The 21,348-nt window shown below is 38.6% G+C and overlaps 1 protein-coding gene across 4 annotated transcripts in view; it reads right to left on the bottom strand.

Annotated features, from left to right (window-relative positions):
* The window catches only part of WWC2 (WW and C2 domain containing 2), a 109,907-nt gene that overhangs the window by 54,979 nt on the left and 33,580 nt on the right, over positions 1–21,348 (bottom strand). For all 4 annotated transcript variants that reach the window (XM_068942573.1, XM_068942575.1, XM_068942576.1 and 1 more), the window contains exon 2: positions 13,557–13,666. In XM_068942573.1, the coding sequence (XP_068798674.1) occupies positions 13,557–13,666 (110 nt within the window). The remainder of the gene's footprint in view (positions 1–13,556; positions 13,667–21,348) is intronic.

Here is a 21,348-nt window from a genome sequence, read left to right as displayed (position 1 = left end):
TTTGAAAATGACATGTTAAAATGTTTGCATTTCGGAATAGAAACTAAAAGCAATGTTAGGTATTACATATTTTTCAATCCTCCCCAACTTCATTAATTTACAGCCATACGCTATTCACGTTTTATTGTGGTTCTCTATCCCCTTTTCCTCTATGAAAAGAGCTTTTAACGTTTTCTCCACTGTAATTGCGCTACCAGAACATTAATTCTCAAAATCGTTATCACCCAGCTCTATTCAGATCACTGTTAAGCATCAGATCCAATTCTAACTTTCTACTACGGTCATCAGAAGCAGGCGGCCACCTTCAGAGGGCACTTCATTTCAGCTACAATAGGTGCCTCAGATACATGGGACAGAATCGCCTTTTTGAGGTGTCTGCTTCTGTCGGCTGACTGCACAGGTAATCTAAATGAGTAGGCTAGAACAGGCCCTTAACTTGTACATGGCATTAGATCAACCACTTCAGCTCAAGGAGCCACACAGAACAAAAACTTGCATAGAACGAACGCAGCAAAGAATCTGACGCGTTGCAGTGCTGTATAAGGCAGAACGGATGTGATGTGATCAGTTCAACGGTAGGCTTTAAGATTAAGAGGAATTCATACTGAACGTCCAATCTTATTATTAGCATTTCCTGGCTTGGTTCAACACATTTTGAAGATGTACAATGAACGTGCTTCTTTTAAATCTATAATGAACGTGCTTCTATTAAATCTATACTAAGTAGAAAAATTGATGTTCTCATAAGACATGTTCATGAAAAGCCTGAAACCAAAATGCAAACCGTGCACCATACTGCATTTTCTTTGCAAGTTACATACTACAAATCTACATAGATGACAAAAAGTAATATTCAGTACTTAAGTATTTAAGTGCAAAATATTTACTTCAGAATTTTTGAAAAAAGAGGAAAAAAGGTCAATCTCTGGGTTAGTTTCCTGGCACTTCAGTTCTCTGAATTGCTTCACTGTGAGAGCCTACACAGGCACACGGAGCAGGGAAAAAAAGTGGGAGCTTGTGGACAAAGACAAGAGGAAAAATAAACTGCAGCAAAACCAGCGTGATTGCTTTAAACTGTAGTGGTACGGCACTGTTAAGAGGAGGCACTCTCTGAACCAGAGATTTGAAAACATGCTTGGTAACAGCAGAAGCTGATAAGGATAGGGTCTGGTTAATAACAATTTCCCATAGTAATTAACAGTTTTTCAACAACCCTTTTTAGTGCTAATATCACATAAACTGAAAACACGGAAACAAAAAGAGGATACTAGAAAGTATCCTACAAAACTAACCCTGCAGAATCCTAAATTGGCAATGTCTACAGGATTACTGATGCTGTTAAAAGCAGACAGACACAGACACACACACACACACACGGAGATATCATGCTGGCAATCCCTTCTCCAGTTATAAACCCGATAAGCTTTTGTGTTTCTACCAAGAAAGTTATTTCTTACACGTACACAAAGCAAGCAGAGACATCATGTAAACCCAAGTGCAGCGAAAAAAAAGATTAAAGTAGAGAAGCTTTATACACAGGTGGTTTTCCAATAACCCCAACAGGGGCTCTCTCTCCAAACAGCTAACTATAGCTACAGGCACACACACACATCCGTGTTTGTAGCCACCTGCTCTTTTCCACAAAGATATGAGGCATACAACGAAGCAAATCAATACCTTCTCTCTCCTCAAATGGTCAACACCTGTCCCTATCTGTGGCCACTTACTGCTGTTGTGCTTTAACACACCTCCACTTTCACAGTTATTTACACAAGATAAGAAGTGCTGGCTTTCAGAGGTGTCCCTTTTTGTGAAGAAGGATGAAGAGCATCAAGCAGGATTCTCATGGGTCAGCGATCAAATAGGATAAATGCAGTTATGTTGTTTTTTTAGAAGAATGTAATGATGTGATTGCGTTTTAAGAGCACCACCAGCAGCCACCGAATAATCTGACAAGATTGGAAGGTCTCATCTTCGAGCATGTTGCAGGTAATTGCCTTGTAGGTTTTAAGTGAGGATTGCTCAACGTGCAGCCCCAAGACCAAACGTAGCCTGCAGAGTCATAAAAGGTGGCCTACAGATGCCCTGTCCTTGTGACTGCAGGACAAGGACAAAACTGATCAACAGCAGATTGAATTTGTCGGCAATAAAAATAATCAGACATTTTCTTTTTGTGTCTCAAAGCTACACGCACAAAACAATACAATGATTACATGAGTTAACACCTTTTATATAGGTAGACAGTCATAAAACAAGCTAAACGTGACCCTGCATTTTAAAAAGCGTATACAATAATTTCAGAACGTGGAGGTGTGGGTAACTGCCTGTGTGAGTAAGCCGACTAACTATTCTGAGACAACTCCATTTGAAGGTATTTTAGTCCAGAATGAATGCTCTGTTTAGAAAATACAGATTTACTCTAGAAAAAGCAAAACGTTACTGAAATGACTATTCCAGAATTGCTACCCCTGTCAATTTTCACCAAGCAGAGACCTTCCTATACTTAAAAAAAGTATTTTCCACTATATGTCTTCTCAAATATCATGGTGTAGAAAACTCAAAAAGGAAATCGCTTGTTTGGCAAGTTGTTCATTCATATGTATATGTATATATGTGTATGTATATACACACACACACGTGTGTGCATATGTTGCAGCACCATATGCTTGCTCATTTAGAATTTTCAGTCTCCTGAATTTTAATGAGTAGGTTTACCCTGGAGAGGAAAAAAAAATTCAAAGACAGAGCTGAAGATAATATTCCTGGTACTACAATACTACATTTCGGAAAGTAAGTTTGTTTGAGCAAGTTTATTTTGCAATAGCCAATAAAACAAAAAAAAAATGCAGAGTTGTTCTTCCAAAAACAAATATTTATAATTCTCAGACAAAGGCTTCACAAAGATAAGGATTTTTTCCTTGAAAGAGAATGTTTTAAGTATCTGACATTAAGGTCAAAGTTGTGTATGCAGGAATATTACTTGGGATAGTTACGTGCACGTCAGTAAGTGAACAGCTTGCTCAAAATTCCATAATGAGATGTGAAGCCCTTCATCTTTAAAGCAAAGATTGGGATTCAAACCACCAAAGATATCCAAACGTTTTCCTACCCTTGCTGTTCAACAGCTGATGTAAGATAAACTTGGGAGATCTCGCTCTTTTTTTTTTTTTTTTTAAAGGTAGATAAATGTTTCCATTGGCGACTGCAACAGGACGCCCTACTATCTTGTCTGCAGCAGATACAAATTATGCAACAAGTATAGGTTATTAGCTGGACTGATGGTAAGATGTTATTTCCTCTGGTCGGGTGAAAAGTGAGCACTGCTCATGAACACTAGAAAGCTCTAGGGTTGCATCTGTTCTAGCATAAGCTTTAATCACCAGGAGTAGAGAGCAAAGAAATCCTCTCATCATGATGTCTCCAACACTTTCTGTATTACCAGACAAGTAAATTCAAGAGGTCAGTTGTTTCTTGCAGAGAAAATGAAGATACACTGGCTGCTGCTTTCTGTAGCATAAACTTAAATGTGAATAGAAGGCATCTCCTTAAAAATGTATCTTTAAACCAGAGTAGTACATCAGGCTCCACCAAGAGCACTGCTTAGATTCAAAAACTCTTTATATTTTAAATGCCTCTGTTCAACCACAATGCAAAATAATGATCTACAATAACAAAATGCATATTTGGGGGGAAAAAAACCCTCCAAAAACTAATATTCATGCTACACATTCCTAATTTGACTTGTTTTTAGCTTCACTCAACAAACTCACTTGTGAATTAAAATTACTCAATTCTATCAAGAGATCTTGATTTAAAATTAATTAATTTAATTTTAAAGAAATTACTGCAAGTGCGCAGTTAATAAATTTATGAAAAATAACAAACAAGGCAATTTATTTCCTCCTGTTTTTAGAGATCTGAGCGATTACCCACACTGGGGAGAAATTCTCTGCGACAGAGAGCACTTCAGGTCTGGCCCAGCGGAAGCGCACAGCAGCAGGATGGTACGCTCCACCCAAGGACATTCCTGAGCCCTGCAATTACCATACCCCTGTAACGTAAAAGAGCAGGCTGTGCTGGCTTTAATCATGCTGCTATTAATGAAATACAATCTTCATGGCTAACTGCCAGGCAGGTTTGAAGCACTTAAACTGAGCAAAGAATTTGGCCCAAACAATAACTCAAAGCCAAAATACCAAGACTTTCTTTACTGCCCTTGAAGCAAGTTCTAACCCAAAGAATAAACAAAACCTTTCAGGGCATAATATTACATGTGCCCTGTGTAATTATACATAAGATATATATTATACATAGGACATTAACTCATAAAAAATTGACATGCCTGAATGTCAGATGTTATGTTCCTATCTGCTATCAAGAAGCTTTGCCAATTTTTTTTTTTTTTAGTCCACTTGAACAGAAGGAAACTATTACCTTATCTGCAGTAGATCGCATTTCTCTAAAATACATGAAATTAAAATCCCACTAGAAAGTCCCACAGGGAAGAGAATGGCTCCCTGGCGCCCTAGTACTAGAAATGAGAGAACTGGACATTTTTACTACAGGATTAACAATACATGGAAGCAATAGTTTTTCCAGCATCGCCCCTTGCCAAAGCAAATAGTAGCCTTGACTGGCTCCAGAATGACCCATGTCTAAAGCTATCCTCAGCCAGGCAGGTTGTATTTAGGCAACAGGGTTAGAGAGCAAGTACTCTCAAGGGGTCCCACAAATGAAAATGCCAAAGAGATGCTAGATTGCTGCTTGAGAAGGATGCATAGCAAGAGGAGAAAGCATTACAGGGTTATCTTTTTCACTTTTTCACTGCTGTCCGTTTAATCACATGCCCCTCTTATAGCTGTTTGTGAACATAACAGAATCATCATTTCAGAAGAGAGGCCCATGGCCCGGCGCCCAAGGGCAACCAGCTGACCCGCCTGGAAACGAGGGCCAAACCCAAGACCTGCACAACATTTCAGTGTGTGATGATAATCCAAAGACCTGCCTGTTTGCTCCCCCCTCTCATTTCCCTATCACCATGCTCGTACCTTGCATGCATCAGCAACTCTGAGACTGAGTGCCAGATGCAAGCAGTCGGCCTGGTCTGCAAGAGAGGACGGCCACAAGACTGCACTGAGTGACAGGCACAACTCCAAAGCACCGTGCCCAAGAGGCACACAAGAAGGCATACTGCCGGCATCATAATTACATGGCTACCACCTCTAACCACACAGAACTTCAACTTTCATAGAACAACACAGGCCTCAAAAACGCCAAACCATTAACTGACTGTACTCCAGGTTCCTCTATCATTGGTGTTTCTCCTAACTCCTAGCGTCTGAAAAGTATCCAAAATCCAGCCAGACAGGTCTTTGTATAGACCCCAATGCCTCTGCTGCGTTAGGATTACATCCTGCTCCACTTCACAAAAGCTGTTTGAAAAGATGGGATATCTGGAATAACATCCTACGGCATATTGGGGGATAAGTCCGTGGAAAAAGTTTCAGTTAAGCAAAACTAGGGGAGCCATGGTGAAAGAGTATGAGGTATCTTTTTATATATTCGAAGCACAGAAAAGTCTTAAGATGGCAAGCACAAAACCAACAGCAATCCTTTGATATATAAGGTCAGAAGAGGAGAAGTAGTGTCTGATATCAACCATCACAGGATAACGCAAGCTGGCTTAATGATGGGTGGTGAAAGTAATTTTGTAAGTAGGATTGCACAAGCACTGTGGATATGTTTATTCTATGAGTATACTCCATGTTTCTTAATAAACAAACTGGATTTCAAATTTCCAGTAATTTTGCCTGTAATCAGACAAAAAAAGGAAAAAGGAGTGCAAACATTACTTCATCATATTTCTATCGGCAAAACAAATGTCACAGACAACTGAGATGTCACAATAAAGGAGGAAAACACATGAGCACTAGTTTCAGACAGACTAACAAAAAAATGTCACTAGACTGGCTTAAGGAATGCACTCATTGTTTACATGCCAGTCTTTCTGAAAGAGTTTTTTCTTTTATTCCTTTTTTCCCTTCCTCTTTCCCCTTTTTAAAATACTGACAATTCAAATTCACATCACAAGAAAAGCAATTGCCACCTAAAACCTTGAGGAAGAACTCACACAGTAGGTTATATTGATGTATTTGTTCTATGGGAACTTTAAAAAAAAGTGCATTACAGAGACAGCAGCTTTAATAAGACCACGAAGCCCTACAAGATGACATACGCTTTGGCTTCAGAATATCTAAAACATTGTTGGACACTCAAAGAAAATCATGTTCTACTGCGTAAGATAAAATACGAGTTATGAAGACAGATATGAAGGAAAACTAGGCTATTCAGGGTATGCTTCAAGTTCTCTACAGTTTGCTTCCTGCCATAGACAGGCAGACTTGCCTCCGCTCTTCCAGACACCTTCCTCACTTTTCCATAAAATAATTCAGTGCTCAAACTTGAGAAAGGAAAGAGAGAACAAGAACATCTTCCAGCTATTCTGAACAAGCATGAACAGATTGCCAAGAAATATTTATTCAGAGATTTTTACAAAGAAATATTGAACGTTAGCCTTATGGCACATTGGTTTCCTCTAGACATTAGGTAACAATGACTTTTCATCTTAGAGCCAAGCGCAGTAGAAATTCTGAGCATTTTGATCTCCATAAGCCAACCCTCAGTAGGTAGGTTATGTTCTACTGCTATGGCTGTCAGAATTATGATTCATACTTGCAGGTATGATCTTTACATAAATTTTAAAAGTCATCAGCTGATCTTCTTCCACCCAGAGCCTTCATTACCCTAGCCTTCCTTCTGTAGCCAGCAGATTACTCTAATCCCTTTACACTGTTATAGAGCTCTCTATAGCCAGAAAGCAGGAAAGTTACCTACTTATAAATAAAATTCAAGATAAGACCCACAGCACTTGGGTTTTGACCATGTGTTTGTTCAACGCAAAGAGTCTTTACGAATGGTTCCCAAATGCTTGCACGTCACCACTAAGACTGTGATGGGTCGTGAGAACAAATGGCACACGCTTACGATGAAGAGACACAGCTCTGCCCCCTGAAGCTAATCTTAATTGCAGACTCATAGCAGAATTTTCAGATGTCTTCCTTCTCCAAGAATGCAGTCTTACGTACTTTCCTAGATGCAGATGTACTGGAGTGTCAGGCTGGAGCAGAGACCAGCCAGTCTATCCACAAAAGGCCCCATGTTAGATAAACCAGTCACACAGGCATAAGCTGGCATGAAAGCCTTAAAGACTATGACAAGGAATGTAGAACCTGTGGCTACAACACCGTGTTAGAACTGCCAAACAATGTAGGTAAATGACTAGGACTTGAAATTTCAAGAAAGAAGACAATCAAGTCGGGAAATAGAATTGAATCCCCAATGGATTCTAGTCTCAAACCAAGCAGACGCAAATCCCTACCTATACACTTCCTGACCTTCTAGCATCATTCTGCCTCTTATTTTTCTTTTTCCTCATGGTTGAATCAGCAGTAGAAAGTAGCCTCTGGGAAAGGAATGAAATGTGCATTTGTGCTTCTAAAGTGGACAGTTAAAACTAGGAGTAGAAAGGAGCTGCAGAAGCAGAAAAGGTGGATGTTCAACTTCTCTTTGAAGAGAAGAGCAGGGATAGAGAGTAGGGAGAGCAATCATATTAAACACAAAGTGAAGAATGGCAAAAAGAAAGCAGATGAATTACAGCTAGGCTAGGAGTAGCTATTCCTTCCTGTCTTTATCTTTTAAATACTGTTACCCTGTTCCTTTCTATAATACCCTTGTGACCAAACAATGCCAGCAACACTGCACTTGTTTTATAAGTTAACTAGATCAATGCCATGAAGAATAAAACCTCTTCCCTGGTTATTCCTGAGCCTGGAAACAAGAACTGGAAGTCAAGGAGATGACTTATTTAGGTATATGTCAGGCTCTGAAAGCAAGGCAGAGCATGTCTCCCAGTCCAGGATCCTCTCAGACTATTCGTACCAAGTCAAAAATAGGAGTCTTTCAGATCAGCACAGGTCTTAGGAAGAGGATTTAGAATGCCAACCTTTATTCTCTGAACTCTGTAAATTCTCATAATATAAAGGAAACTAGCCTGTTGAGTGCTGTTAGTAATACTTCTGGCAATTAACTAGTCATATTACAAGACAATCTCTCAAATTTCAAGCATTTGAGAATACAAATACAAATTATTACAGTAAGCGTTATTTTTGTATTGATAAACTCTAATACCATTAAGGCAAATCAAAGTTTGGTCACAGACTAATATATTTCTGCACAATCTATACTCGCTAGCTTTTCTGGTTTTGTTCTCTGTCTTTAGACCCACGGATCAGTCATTCGACCCTATCCAGAAACAAATGAAAAAGCACCACAAAAAGTTTCAGTAAAGAAATGCATTTGGCAATACTACAGTTGAAGAACAATCTTGCTGATCACAAAGAGCTGTATCAAGGATTTCTCTTATCATGCTTCCTTCCAAACTGAAAACACAAACCTGCTGACGGAAGTTCAACAATTTATTCATAATTAAAAAGTCTGCCTTGGAGCAATACCCCTTGACAGTAGCTTTTTTGAGAAATTTTCTAAAAATATAATTCTAAGTATTTTTACTTCTAAAGTAGAAGTCCAACTAACTAAGAAAAAAAAAAACCACTTAGAAAATAAACAGCTGCTAGACCTTGACAGACCATAGTTAAACCTAAGGAACAAAGAACCCAAAACCAAACTACGGTTCTCTCAGTGAGGAGGCCTGAATTTACTACCAATTACAGCAACTATTGCTTAATACTGTATTAAACCAGCAAAATCACAAATTGCTGTCATGGGAAATAGCACATTTACTAATAAGCTGAAAGTAAAAATTCATATTAAGCTGAAAGTAAAAATTGTTCAAAAAAGCTAGTATCATATTAAAAAAAAAGTTTTATAGTGATGGGAGCTCACAAAATTCAAGGTATAAAGTCCATAATATAAATTAGCAAAGCATCAATTTATTTAAAGGTATTAAAAACACAATAACATTGGCTATCATTTTGCAACTATATACATACCATTTACACAGTATGGAAATAAAGCATCTCACAAAATATCGTAAACATTAGCCACAAAAATCTTACAACATAAACAATGCATTTGACCCATAAAATAAACTAAGAAAAACAAAACCAAAAACCCCTCTTAAGTATTTTTTTGATTTGACAGTAAGATTACTCATGTAGCTGTTTACAGTGGTTTCATTGGAAAAACTATGGATCTTGCCTACCCTCCAGACAATAAAAAGCAGTTCGGAACTAAAGCACACCCTATCTGTCTGAGAAGTTTGGTTTTGCTGCAGAAAGCTTAAGATAAAAAAGAACAACGCAACATACTCATTTGATGCATTCCTAGCAGTAAATAAATAACAAATAAGATAGAGCCCAGTCTAAGTTAAGTTGATTCACATTGGCAAAATTTCTTACACAGCAACACTGATTTTCATTCAGTTCCAATTACTTCAGACTAACTTTTTACTATATAATCCTGATAATAAGGTTTTCTACCTATCTAGTTTACCTCTGCATTATTTGAAATTTTAGGCTTTTGTTTTATTACCATAGGCCCATACGCTTCAGCACCTAAAATCTGCCAACACGTTCACAGCCTGCAAGCCCGCAGTGCCGGCCATCCTCACACTTGAGCTCCTCATCCCAGCCCATGGCTCCCCACACAAGAAACAGCTCCAGTGGCAAAAACAACTCCCCAGCCCTCCACACTTGTGCTCCATCACCAGCTACGCCCTCCCCATCCAAGGCCCCCCCACAGCTCTCAGGGCCTCCGTGTCACCTTCCTTCTGGCCCTAAAGAAACAAACACAGATTTCACTCTACAAGTTCTCCCTGCGCTTGCTCCCAAGCCCCTCTGCCGCTGCTCGCCGACACGCGTCCCACGCGGCAACGCTGACGGAGAGCCTAGGCGGCTGGGGGAAGGAAGGAAGGGGAGGGGGCAACGGCAGCGCACACACCTCAGGAAGCACGACGCTTCCCACCGTCCTCGCTCGCTACGCACGCGTCGTGCCGACGCGGCGCGAGGGCAGGCACCAGAGCAGGCAGCGACCACTTCAGCTGCTGCTGCCATCTAAGAAGCGCACACAGAAATCATAGCCTCAGAAACCAAACCGCCTCCTGACAAGCAGGTGCAGGGTTTGACAGCTCAAGGCTGTAGTTTCAAAACGCCTTTAACCAGCGCTACCACAATTGGCTGCTGTCCTCCGTCGCCTTCGGCCTGACTTTGATACACCTGTGTTATTACTGCTCCCAGGTCACCTTACCTCCCTTACTTGCATAAATAGGGGTGTGGAAAGGACAACAAATAGTAACTTTTTTCCATGCCGGATTAGTTTCCACTCAAATCAGCTCCCTGATCTGATTCACTGTCTGGCCATGCAAATGTTCATGCCAGTATAAGCAAAAATATTGCAGGGACAGAACAAAAGGCCAGAGGTAGCAATAGAGCAGGACCATTTCTTTCAGAGATGGTATCAGCTTAAAAGTGTTTGCAGATCCAAGCAATACCAGCACAATGCTGGCATAAATATCAGCAATTACCAGCCTAAGTATTTTCATCTTAACCACTTGAAGTCTGTTATCAAAAACCCCACAGAAGAATTTCAAAAATGCAAAAGTGATCGCTTTGCCTTTATATATATGAAATGAAGTAGAATAATAAGTTTGGGTTATTCTGATATTGCTTAAGTTCCTAACCATGTTATTCATGAGAGTTCATAAAGGTTAGCAAATCAGACAGCTAAAGAGGAGGAACACACAAGTACAGCTATGCTGTAAGGATTATAAGGGTGAACAGCACACGCTAAAATATTTGGACTCTCCTAAAGCGCACTGAGAAGGAGCTGCAAGAAAGGAACCCCTAAATCCCTGCTCACTGAATAACCTCCCTTCAGGCAGTGCTCTGATAAAGGGTGCTACTGAACAACAGGTTAAGCATTTAGGTCCTCATGGTGTTATCTACTCACATCATATGCATGTTCTGCCTTGACAGATGGCCTGTAATCTTGTCTCCCTTGAAGCTGAAAGCATCACATTAAAACTCCTAATTGGAGTAATATATTCATAGGGTAATGACCTCCGTCAGTGTTTCTCAAACTGGGTTGCATCATCCTGCCTTTCACCTGCTGGAAAGCAGCTCTGCAGAGAAAGCCCTGAGAGTCCGGGTGGACAAGCTGACCATGAGTTAGTAACGCACCCTTGAGCAAAGAAGGCCAGGGTATCCTGGGCTGCGTTAGGGAGAGTGTTGCTAGCAGGTCAAGGGAAGCGATCCTTCCCCTCTACTCAGCCCTCCAGTTCAGGGTCCAGTTCTGAGCTCCCTGATACAGGAGATATATGCACATACCGGAGAGAGGCCAGCGAAGGACCACCAAGATGATTAAGGAACTGGAGCATCTGACATATGAGAAAAGGCTGAGCAAGCTGGAACTGTTAAGCCTGGAGAAGAGATGACTGAGGAGGGATCCTACCAAGGCATATGAATATCTGGAGGGAGGGTATAAAGAGGATGGGGCCAGACTCTTTTCCGTGGTGACCAGTGACAGGACGAGAGGCAATGAGCACAAACTGAAACACATGGAGTTCCATCTGAACATAAGGAAAAGCTTTTTTTTTTTTACTGTGGGTTTTTCTTTTTTTTTTTTTTTAATTATTATTAGTGCACATATTTCAGCGGCAACACATCCATCCCAGTCAAGTAAACTAAAAGCTGTAATCTCCACATTTGGCATGTCAAACAAATGACCTGCTTATAAACACACTTAGGAAGGTTACCTCCCAGCAACTCAGAGTGCTCTCACCAAAACACTGTGCAAAATACCCTGCACAGAGCTAACACAAACCGCTTTCCAAAAGAAGAAGTTTCACTGAGATTGCTACAAAGCGACATGCATTAATATAATAGGAGCCAAATAAACTACCAAATGATGGGTGAAAACCACTAACTATACCAAAGTCGTAACTACACTTTTCTCCTCCTTAAAACATATTAACAAAATTGAAACAAACCTAGCTAGCTATATTTGTTTGTTCCAATCACAGAAGGACAAACGTGTACAGATGAACACACACAATTCTTCTCTATTAAGTGGAATTATTCTGCTTGTAACATGTTGGAATTTTCAAGAGAATTTGAAGACAATGCTGTCCAAGCCTCAACTCTCAAATCTGTGAAGTAGAACCTTGACCCATGAACAGCTTATAACATTCAAAAAGTCTTCTTCAAGGCACAGAAATAGCTTTTAACGTAGAGAAAATATTTACTCTTTCTAAAAAACAGAGTTCCAGTCCAACCCAGCCAGCAGAGCTTAAATCAGATTGTCTTAGAAGCAGACACCTCTGGGCCGCCAGCTAATTCACACTTTACACTACATTAACTGTATTGACTAGATAGCTATTGACTATAATAGGAGCTCAGACATCTGAGACTTGATTCAGGTGCCTGTACATTTGGGGTAACCAGCGTCATCTCCAGCTTTTTCTCCAGAAGACCACGGGTTCTTCACCATCCCTGTGCTGCATCTACTGACTTTGGGTAGTTGTCTCTGCTAACCTAAAACATATCAAATGGCTATAGACATCTAGGTTTAGGTAATAACACAGTGCTGCTAGCACAGATGCAGAAACCTACACTCAAGTACTGATCTCAAACGGGATCTCTCCTACTATGTTACTGAAGATACCTTTCTCTGTTTTCTCAGAAATAGTCAACCAATATGCAGTAACAAAGACATTTAAAAAAACCAGATAGAAGTACTTTCAGGAGAACATTAATTTAGATAAGCCTAACACATGTATTTCAATTTTTTTTTAAATAGTTGTTCATGGTTAGGCATAATTCCCATGCAATTAAAAATATACATAAAAATAAATCCAGTCACCTTGTGCCAGCAGATTTTCTTGTAAGCCTTTTGAAGCCAAGTATGTTATACCAAAAGACAAATTTTCCCCAACATTTTGATTCCCCATTCTCTTTTCCAATTACTACAGAATACAACATTATTTACAGCCTGGAATTTATTCTACAATATGTTGTACTTAGAACTACAATATATTTACCAGACCTCATATACAAATTACATCAAATAACCTCCCTTACTCCATTCTAGCTAATCTACAACAGCTCCTTTCAGCGTTTAGATTTAAGCTAATTTCCATTACTCACGTCCAACTATCTCCATCAGCGTGCATTCCTGAACATTTAAAATCTTTATTTACTGTACACTACATGGATTTCTTTCATAGAAAAAGATCAAGAGTCACGTGCATGATTTTGAGCCAGCTGCAATAATCTGCAACCATTCCTAAAAAGCCTGTGCACATAGACAGGATAATTTGCCTACTGAACAACAGTAATCGTGACTATAACTAAATTTCTCTTGCAATAAACCTTTACCCACTCCTACTCAGGGTTTAGGAGCCTATTTAGGAGCTTGCCAGGAAAGCCTAACCTAGATGAGCCTTCTTGTATAATCAATACAGCAAACAGAAAAATACTTACGGTTGATGTGATCAATATAATAGACACCAATCTGAGGATCGTACGCAGCTTCCCAACCCCAAGGCAGTTCATCCCCAACACAGTCCGCGAATGACAAGGGTTTTGTTAACCTAAAAATAAATAAATGAGTTAAAATTATAGCTTTTCTCTTCCCTACATATCTGTTCGTTATTCGTATTAATTCTTATTGTGACAAAAGCTAAAGAATGAGTTTATTAGATAGCAGGGAGAAAAGAGAATAAGTTAATTTTTTCTGCTCAGTGGTTAAGCTCTTGATTGCCTTTCCCTCATTCCATCCTTCCGAATTTACCAACTCCAAGAACATTAAATAAATTAGTGCAAATATTTTCCTGTACAGGAAAATTTGCTGCAACACCTTCCATGTTTGACAGTAATTAAATAATAACCAATAGGTTGTTAAAAAAAAAAAAAAAAACCTCCCACCAAAAAACCTACACTCCTGCTTGTCCCCTGAAGAACTAGACCCTTCAATTTTGAGTCTGCGATGACAGCACAAGATTTCAAGGTCATCTTTTCTAGTGACCACAGTCATAAAACACAGAAAAAGGAATATAACTATCTAAGATACAGCTATCAGCACCTACCAATCCATGTGCTTGAATAAAATCAGCAGCAGCATGGAGTAGACATTCTATAAGTAATGTCTAAAGGACATTCGTGTGTTCACAGGGTCCCTCTTTAGGAAGACAGAGAATTAGAGTTTTTCTTTTTAATAGTGGAGCACCTATTTGCAACAGGAAACTGTCAGATAATAATATATTATATGATAATAAAATAATATATATAATAATATATATATGGACTTGTTTCCAACTGGAGCTGAGCAAAGCTTTACATCACCATACTTTTGCTTTTTTTGAAAAAAAAAATAAGTATAGAGTTTCTTGTTGATAAACACACAGATAAATGCTATATAGTTTACTGAAATATTTGAAGAGGAAGAACAAGAGGTGTAAGTTTTTATTGTTACTACAATGCTAGTACATGTCAACAGAATTAAAAACAAAAAAACAAAAAACACCTACACCTCAGTATCATTACTAAGAGCTGTTTGCGGGATATGTGACTATCACCTCCTTTGACTGCTCTGTGCAGTCTGAGTTCCATCATCTGGAGCTCTCTTTGCATTTCATGATTAAAATTCCATACAAGTAAAAAGCCAACCATCTAATTCACAGGTGCATTTTTGTGTTTTAGTATTTTCTTCTTCATTTAGTTTCAGGCCAAAGGAAACGGGCTTATTGACATTTTTGTGAGGAACGAGAGGAAAGAAAAGTACTTTTTACTTTCTTCAAAATAAACCCTCTTCTGTGTGGAAAACATCATGCAGAAAATACTTTACACAACTATTGAATTAAATACTTCATGCAGCTGATAAAATAGAAATTAGTGCATAGGTTTAACCTAGAAATCATTGACCCACAAACAAACCATTAACAACATTATTACTTATTACTGATGACTCATCAATTGCCTTAAGTAGGAATAAACTATAAACTAAGGTTGCAGAAATTACAGAGAACTAACATGGATAAAGCTCTTGCATTCCAAAATTTCTGCAGAGTGGGGACAGATTTAATCTTTAAATCAACCATGTATCCACTTCCCCATATTTGTCCAAAGTTCACAATGTAATCACATGAAGATAACAATTATTTAATATTAAGTTTCTAAACAAATTCAGAAATATAGGGCAAGTTTGCTTATTTATTACCCCTTACAAACTACTGTGCAAGATCTCTAAACTTAAACACAGTGAAAAAATGTTAGAAAATTCAGGTGAGATTACCAACGTGAAATTGCATCCGGGTCACTACGGAATACAAGGCAGCTCAGAAGGAAAAAAAAAAGAATATGAAAATTGTGAGAAAAGTTATTTTAATTGGGAGAGATTATCATGAAACTGGCCAGTCATTGAGAAAAGTCAAGCACTTTTCTCAGCAAAATGAAAAAAAAATAGCTTCTGTGGTACCTATTTTCCTTTTTTTCCCCCCTAACAAAACCCAGTATGTATATGCTGCCCCACCTTTACAGTCCAAGAATTTCCAGGTAGAAACATGGTAGAAAAAAATGACTGTAAGCTTTGACTGTAAGGTCAGACATGGCAAGAACTCATGGTGTATATATTAAAAATTTCAAGCACCTTTTTCCACAATTTGTTTTTCCTAATGCAAATATTGTAAAGTCATTAAAAACACAGATAAACAAAAAAAAGTAAAGAGAGTGTTTTTCTTCAAAAGATATCCTTCTCCCAAAAGGTCTTTGGCTCAAATGCCAAGAGAGCACTAATGCAATGAAAGTGTATATTGTGTACTTAGAAAGAAAAAAAAAAAGGAGGGAAAAAAAGAAATAAGAAAAAAGATAAGTTACATAAAGTATCTGACATAAAACCCATCTATTGGAAAATACATGGAAAACATTTTTTTAAAATTGTACGTGCTGCACCAGGGAAGTCCCACATCCAAAAAATTATTTTCTTTTCCAAAGGATACCTTACACAGATGTGAACCCCCCTCCACGCTACGATGCAGGGAGGACACCCCACTGAGGCCGACGGGGGATAAGGTCCCCACCACACTCCAGGAGAAGACCTGTTATCCAGAAGGTTTGTAGCTCTAGCAAGGCAACCCACCAAGCCTACAGCTTAATGCCCTCCCATTGCTGACAAACATTTTTAAATCCAGGCACGGGTGCAGTGCTACTCCAAGTGAGGCCATTGCAAGGAGCAGGTTTCCAGAAGGAGCAGCTCAGCCTTGCTGCCCTGCTCCTGGCCCTCGCTCCCCTCTCAGCACAGCAGCCAGGCCAGCAGCCAAGCTGCTCGGAGAGGAGCGGCCAGCTGCCCGGCAAAGCAGCAGCTGCCCAGCACCCTCACATCAAACATACCTGCCCGAATGCTATCTATTAAAAATTATCAGCATCACAGCAAAAATGACTGTTTTGTTTGCAAATAGTAACAGCTAGACAGAAAGAGATGAATCTTAGGAAAGCAGGCCTTTTGAAGCCAGGATAATGCACACAATCACAACACCCTCAGATGAGCTTCAGCCAGGGTGCGCAGCACACAGCGCTAACAGCGGAGGGAACGCGGGGCGCCTACACTGCAGAGTTCCCAGGCCATTACTCAGAGGAAGCACCGATCACATAAAATCAACAACTCTTTAGTGAGTTTGGTTAGTCATGTGAACCAGTGCCAACTACTAGGGAGCATCCTGCTGTAGAGAAAGTCCTGCCTCAAGTTAGAATATCCATTTAGATTTTCATAAAGCATTTCTTAAACTGCATAAAAATAAAAGAGTTAAACTTCAGCTTTAGCTTTAATGATATAATATTAACAGAAATACAAGTCTCAGACTTCAAGTCATAAAAATACTTGAAATACAATATAGCAGAGTAGGGATCACAACAAACTAGTATATACATACACAGATGGTCTCTTAAAAGTTGCTCAAACTCCGCATAAACGTTTAATAATTTCACCAAAGGAATACCACACAGCTAGCAACAATCACAAAAAGTGATTTTTTTAAAACAACCTCTACAGGAAGGATATAATCCCAAGTACTATCCTAGCTTTTCATCTGGGCTTCACACCAATTTTATTTTTAAGCAAATATTGACTTATTTCTATTAGAGGTCATTCTATAGGTCAGACCTACAGAGCAGAATGACTCCAGAGTGATGATAATTCCTCCTCTCTGGCCAGCTGGATGTTCTACCCAGCTGTCATCACCTTTCAGAAATCAGGCACCATGAGAATGAATAGCAGCTGTCCTCTCTTGCCAGATCCTCAATACATTAAAGCAACACTAAAAGACAGAGGAAAAGTACTTAGGTGACCCATTTGAGGCCTTAAACAAAAGCAGAAGAAAGAGGGAGACAGACAGACAAATGTACATAAGTACAGCAGATAGGACAAATTCTGCTCTGCTAGATCATGCTGCACATTACGGCCTTAGAATCTGAACTATGTTAGAAGAAATATTCCTGAGTATTAACACACATTAACAGTGTTATATCTTGACGCTCTCTCATTTGTTACAGCCTTTTGATAGCACAAGCTTTTTGAGCCAGACACTGGCTTTTACAATTGAGCAGCAATCAGTCTGGTTTGGGCCCTCAGAACTGTTCCAACATAAATATTTATTTGTAAGACAAAGGCTGAAAACAAAGAGGTACGAGATGTAATTGGGACGGAAATAACACCTAAAAGCAAGGACTGAAGGAATCTCCCCTGTGTGAGAATCATCATCTGTATAACATATAACATAGGACAGGCAGATCTCCATTACATTCATTAACCATGACCCAAGACAAATTAGGTTTATTGCACCTATACTTCTAATAATAAAAAGTATTAAATGTTGCGTTTCAGGACACTGACATTCTTAGATAGTTTGTAATACTTCTTTGGTTTGTGGTTATGAATTTGCATGTTCTTAAAAGATTGTATGTATTGGAAAAAGGAAGGATGCTTTAAAAGCCCACATTTCGTATAGTGTGAAGTTTAATTAGTTAACAAAGGACTTTTTTTTTAATTGGTATGCATTTAGCTCAAGTATCCTCACATACAGGCATTATTACCTTTGGGGTGTTTTTAACCCTATAAATTCCATGCAAGTGAAGACTTTTTTAATCAGCTTTTAGCTCATATATAACATTTTTATCTTCTCAACACTATGTTGCTGCAACACTCCATTTCAGCATATTGCAAGTTGTACTCTCAGGTTCAAGTGTACTCTCAGGACTGAGAGCAAGCGGATGCATGTAACAAGAAGTAGATACTCAAAGAAGAACCAAGTAGCATTCTATAATCCCATTAGGTAAACAGTATATAATTAGGCTATTGCCAATTACTTCACAGATGCCCTGGGAAATGCAGGAGACAAATATATCTTACAAATTGAGAAGCTATATTACCACCTCAAATCCATATTTTTCTTTACAGTTTTCAAAACACAATAGCTAGGTCTACAATGAAAAGCAGATGTTGCAATGATATGTGCATTACCATCAACAGTCACTATTGCATCTGCAGTCATGCCTATAAGGCTGTATATGTATCTAAAGTTAATAAGGTTATAAAACAGAAACATAACTACTAATGGACTGTCAAAGCTACATAGTTTCATTTGGAGCAGTTTGCCCACTCTCTTGCTTGATGCAGTACCTTCTAGACCACCAAAATAGTTTTTCTCTAACATCGGGTCTAAGGAAAGTGAGATGTTTACTATATATAATAGTGAATGTTGTCTTTGTGTCAAGACATGGACAACCCATGCTATTTCACACCGCTTTGACCTATGATTATCAATGTACATGTTCTTAAGAATGTATACACATGTATACCTACATACATACACACACACACTCTTCTGCCACATTTCTTCTAATTAATTTCATCCTAGATAGATTTTGGAGAAAAAAAGGAATCAGGGAACACTGAAGCAGAGTTACTCACATTATCATTAAGACTCTGCTTTCCCAATAGAGAACTCTGGACTTTGGGTTTTTTTTTTTTTTCCTCTTCTAAACTCAGCTGAGACCAGTACCACTGACCTTCTCAGCATATTCCAAGGCTTGATTTTGTCCTCTAAAGGACTGAGTAAAGCTAAGATATTTTGCTTAGAGTCCTTGTTTGTATAAATTCTGCAAGACTGATGTATCTTCATTTATAATAAATGTGCTGGAGGATGGGAGGTAAAAGAGAAGAGAAAGGTTACAGTAGGCAGAATTCAGAAAACTGAAGAATTCAGACTCTTTTTTCCCCTCAATTACAAAGGGGAAAAATACATGTTGATAAGAGCTATGAAAAAGATACCTGAAAATTAAGAACACGTTCATCTAATTTCTTTCAAAATTACTTCCAAGAATACATGCTTTGCTGCAGAGTGCTTGACCTACATGCAAAAGACTTGGAGTTTGGAATTCAATTATAACTAGGGTCAATGCTCAACTCTACAGCAACTTCAACATATATTTGAAAACCTTCTCCAAATCCCAGTAATCCTCTAAAAAGTTTACCCAAAATGATCTTAGTTACTTTGACAGGTAGCAAATTGCAGCATGACACTTACCTGAAGTATTGCACAGATTAAAATTCATACTCATTCATTTCCATATAGAGAATTATAAATAGCAGTGCACATTACACATTATGCATTGTCTTACAATGCAGTACATTCTATTACTTTTTTTTTTTTAATTGACTCCCAACTGTTCTGAAAAAATATACATCTTTACTCCACACTCTAGGAACTGACAAGACAAGACATGAGTAAGTTATCATTTAGACATGCAAAAATGAATATCTATTAAAGCATAACTGGAGAAACCCAAGACGCAAGTATCACATGCCCACCTTCCTGGAATCTGACTCATTTGACTATGTAGATCCTTACAAAAGGATGTACGGATGACTTTCCAATAACACAATACAACAGTAACAAACTTTCTTCTACCTCTGAGGGCTTCCCTACAAATATTTTTAGTTAGCACAAGATACAGAATAGGAACACAAGATCAATGTCAGCTAATTTCTTATTTAAAATTTTTGCAAAAGGGTGACCTAAAATGTTACATCCTTCCTTTGATCCTAATTATTACATCAACTGGGCATACAAGAACATTTCTAACAGTTCAAGTAAGTCAGAGGTCAGCAGTTTAAACAGGAAAAAAAGTCGTGCTCATCCATCCTCTGTTAACTGTAAAGAGTAACAGCTTATAAAATGCTTGAAAACAACGGTTTAACAGTTTTTCTCTCCTGACTATGCAGATTTCTGTTTTCTGCTTACAAAACGCAAGTCTCTTGAAAGAAAATGTTATTGATTTGTTGAAGTGGCTAGGTAAAGGTATATACATGAAATGTGATCACTACGGTATTTGCTGTTGTTAACATCAGACTACAGCGTTGCACTTGAACAGTTTAGTTCACGAAGTGCTAACAAGGAAAGAGAGTGAAGAATTTCTAACTAACAAGCTCAAGACCGATAAATGCAAAGATTGCAATTAACTGACCAGGCAAAGGAAAGAATAAATAGAGGAAGAAAAGTGCTCTAAATTAGGCACTAGAATTCTACTCTGATATAGTGCTCAAGTTGGGTATAACTGTCCATTCACCTCTTACCAACTTTCTAATGCTGCAGGCATTGTGAACTGAGAGGTCTATAAACACATCTTCTAATCCTACACCAAATTTCTTCCTTTTTTTTCCTCCAAATTTCCTCCTCCTTTTATTTCAGAAAAGTAGCTAAGCGGGCATCAACAAGTTACAATACATCAAACAAGGACTAGCATGGTGGTGGCCCCCATATTATTATAGCGGCGTGTCTTTAAACATGGCAAGGTTAAGTGCACTTACCTTGCTCACAATATTTGTTCAGTCATTTTTCAGTGAACATTAACAACTGCACATATTTAAAAGACAGCAAGCATGGCAGTTATGTACACCCATGCAGAATTCTTAAGTATAGTTAAAATTAAACATCATCCCATTTTTTAATTATGAAAAATTTGCAATAATATAAAATTAGGCTGCTTTATGCTTATGACCACTAGCACAGCACATGCACCATTACTGTAAATCTCTTTGTTTCATACTGTATATGCATGCACAGAACAATATAGGTTTATATTCAAACAGCGACATTCCTAGCATTTACCTGTAGCAGTACGTTGCTAGTACTGTGACTTCTCTTTTGCATGTCAAACAACACTCAGAAGCTAACCACAGCGAATAAAGGCACAGAGGAGTTAACAGACACATTTAACAGAT

Source organism: Struthio camelus, chromosome 4 (genome assembly GCF_040807025.1).
Source record: "Struthio camelus isolate bStrCam1 chromosome 4, bStrCam1.hap1, whole genome shotgun sequence".
Lineage (NCBI taxonomy): Eukaryota > Metazoa > Chordata > Aves > Struthioniformes > Struthionidae > Struthio > Struthio camelus.
This window is presented reverse-complemented; position numbering and strand designations above follow the sequence as displayed.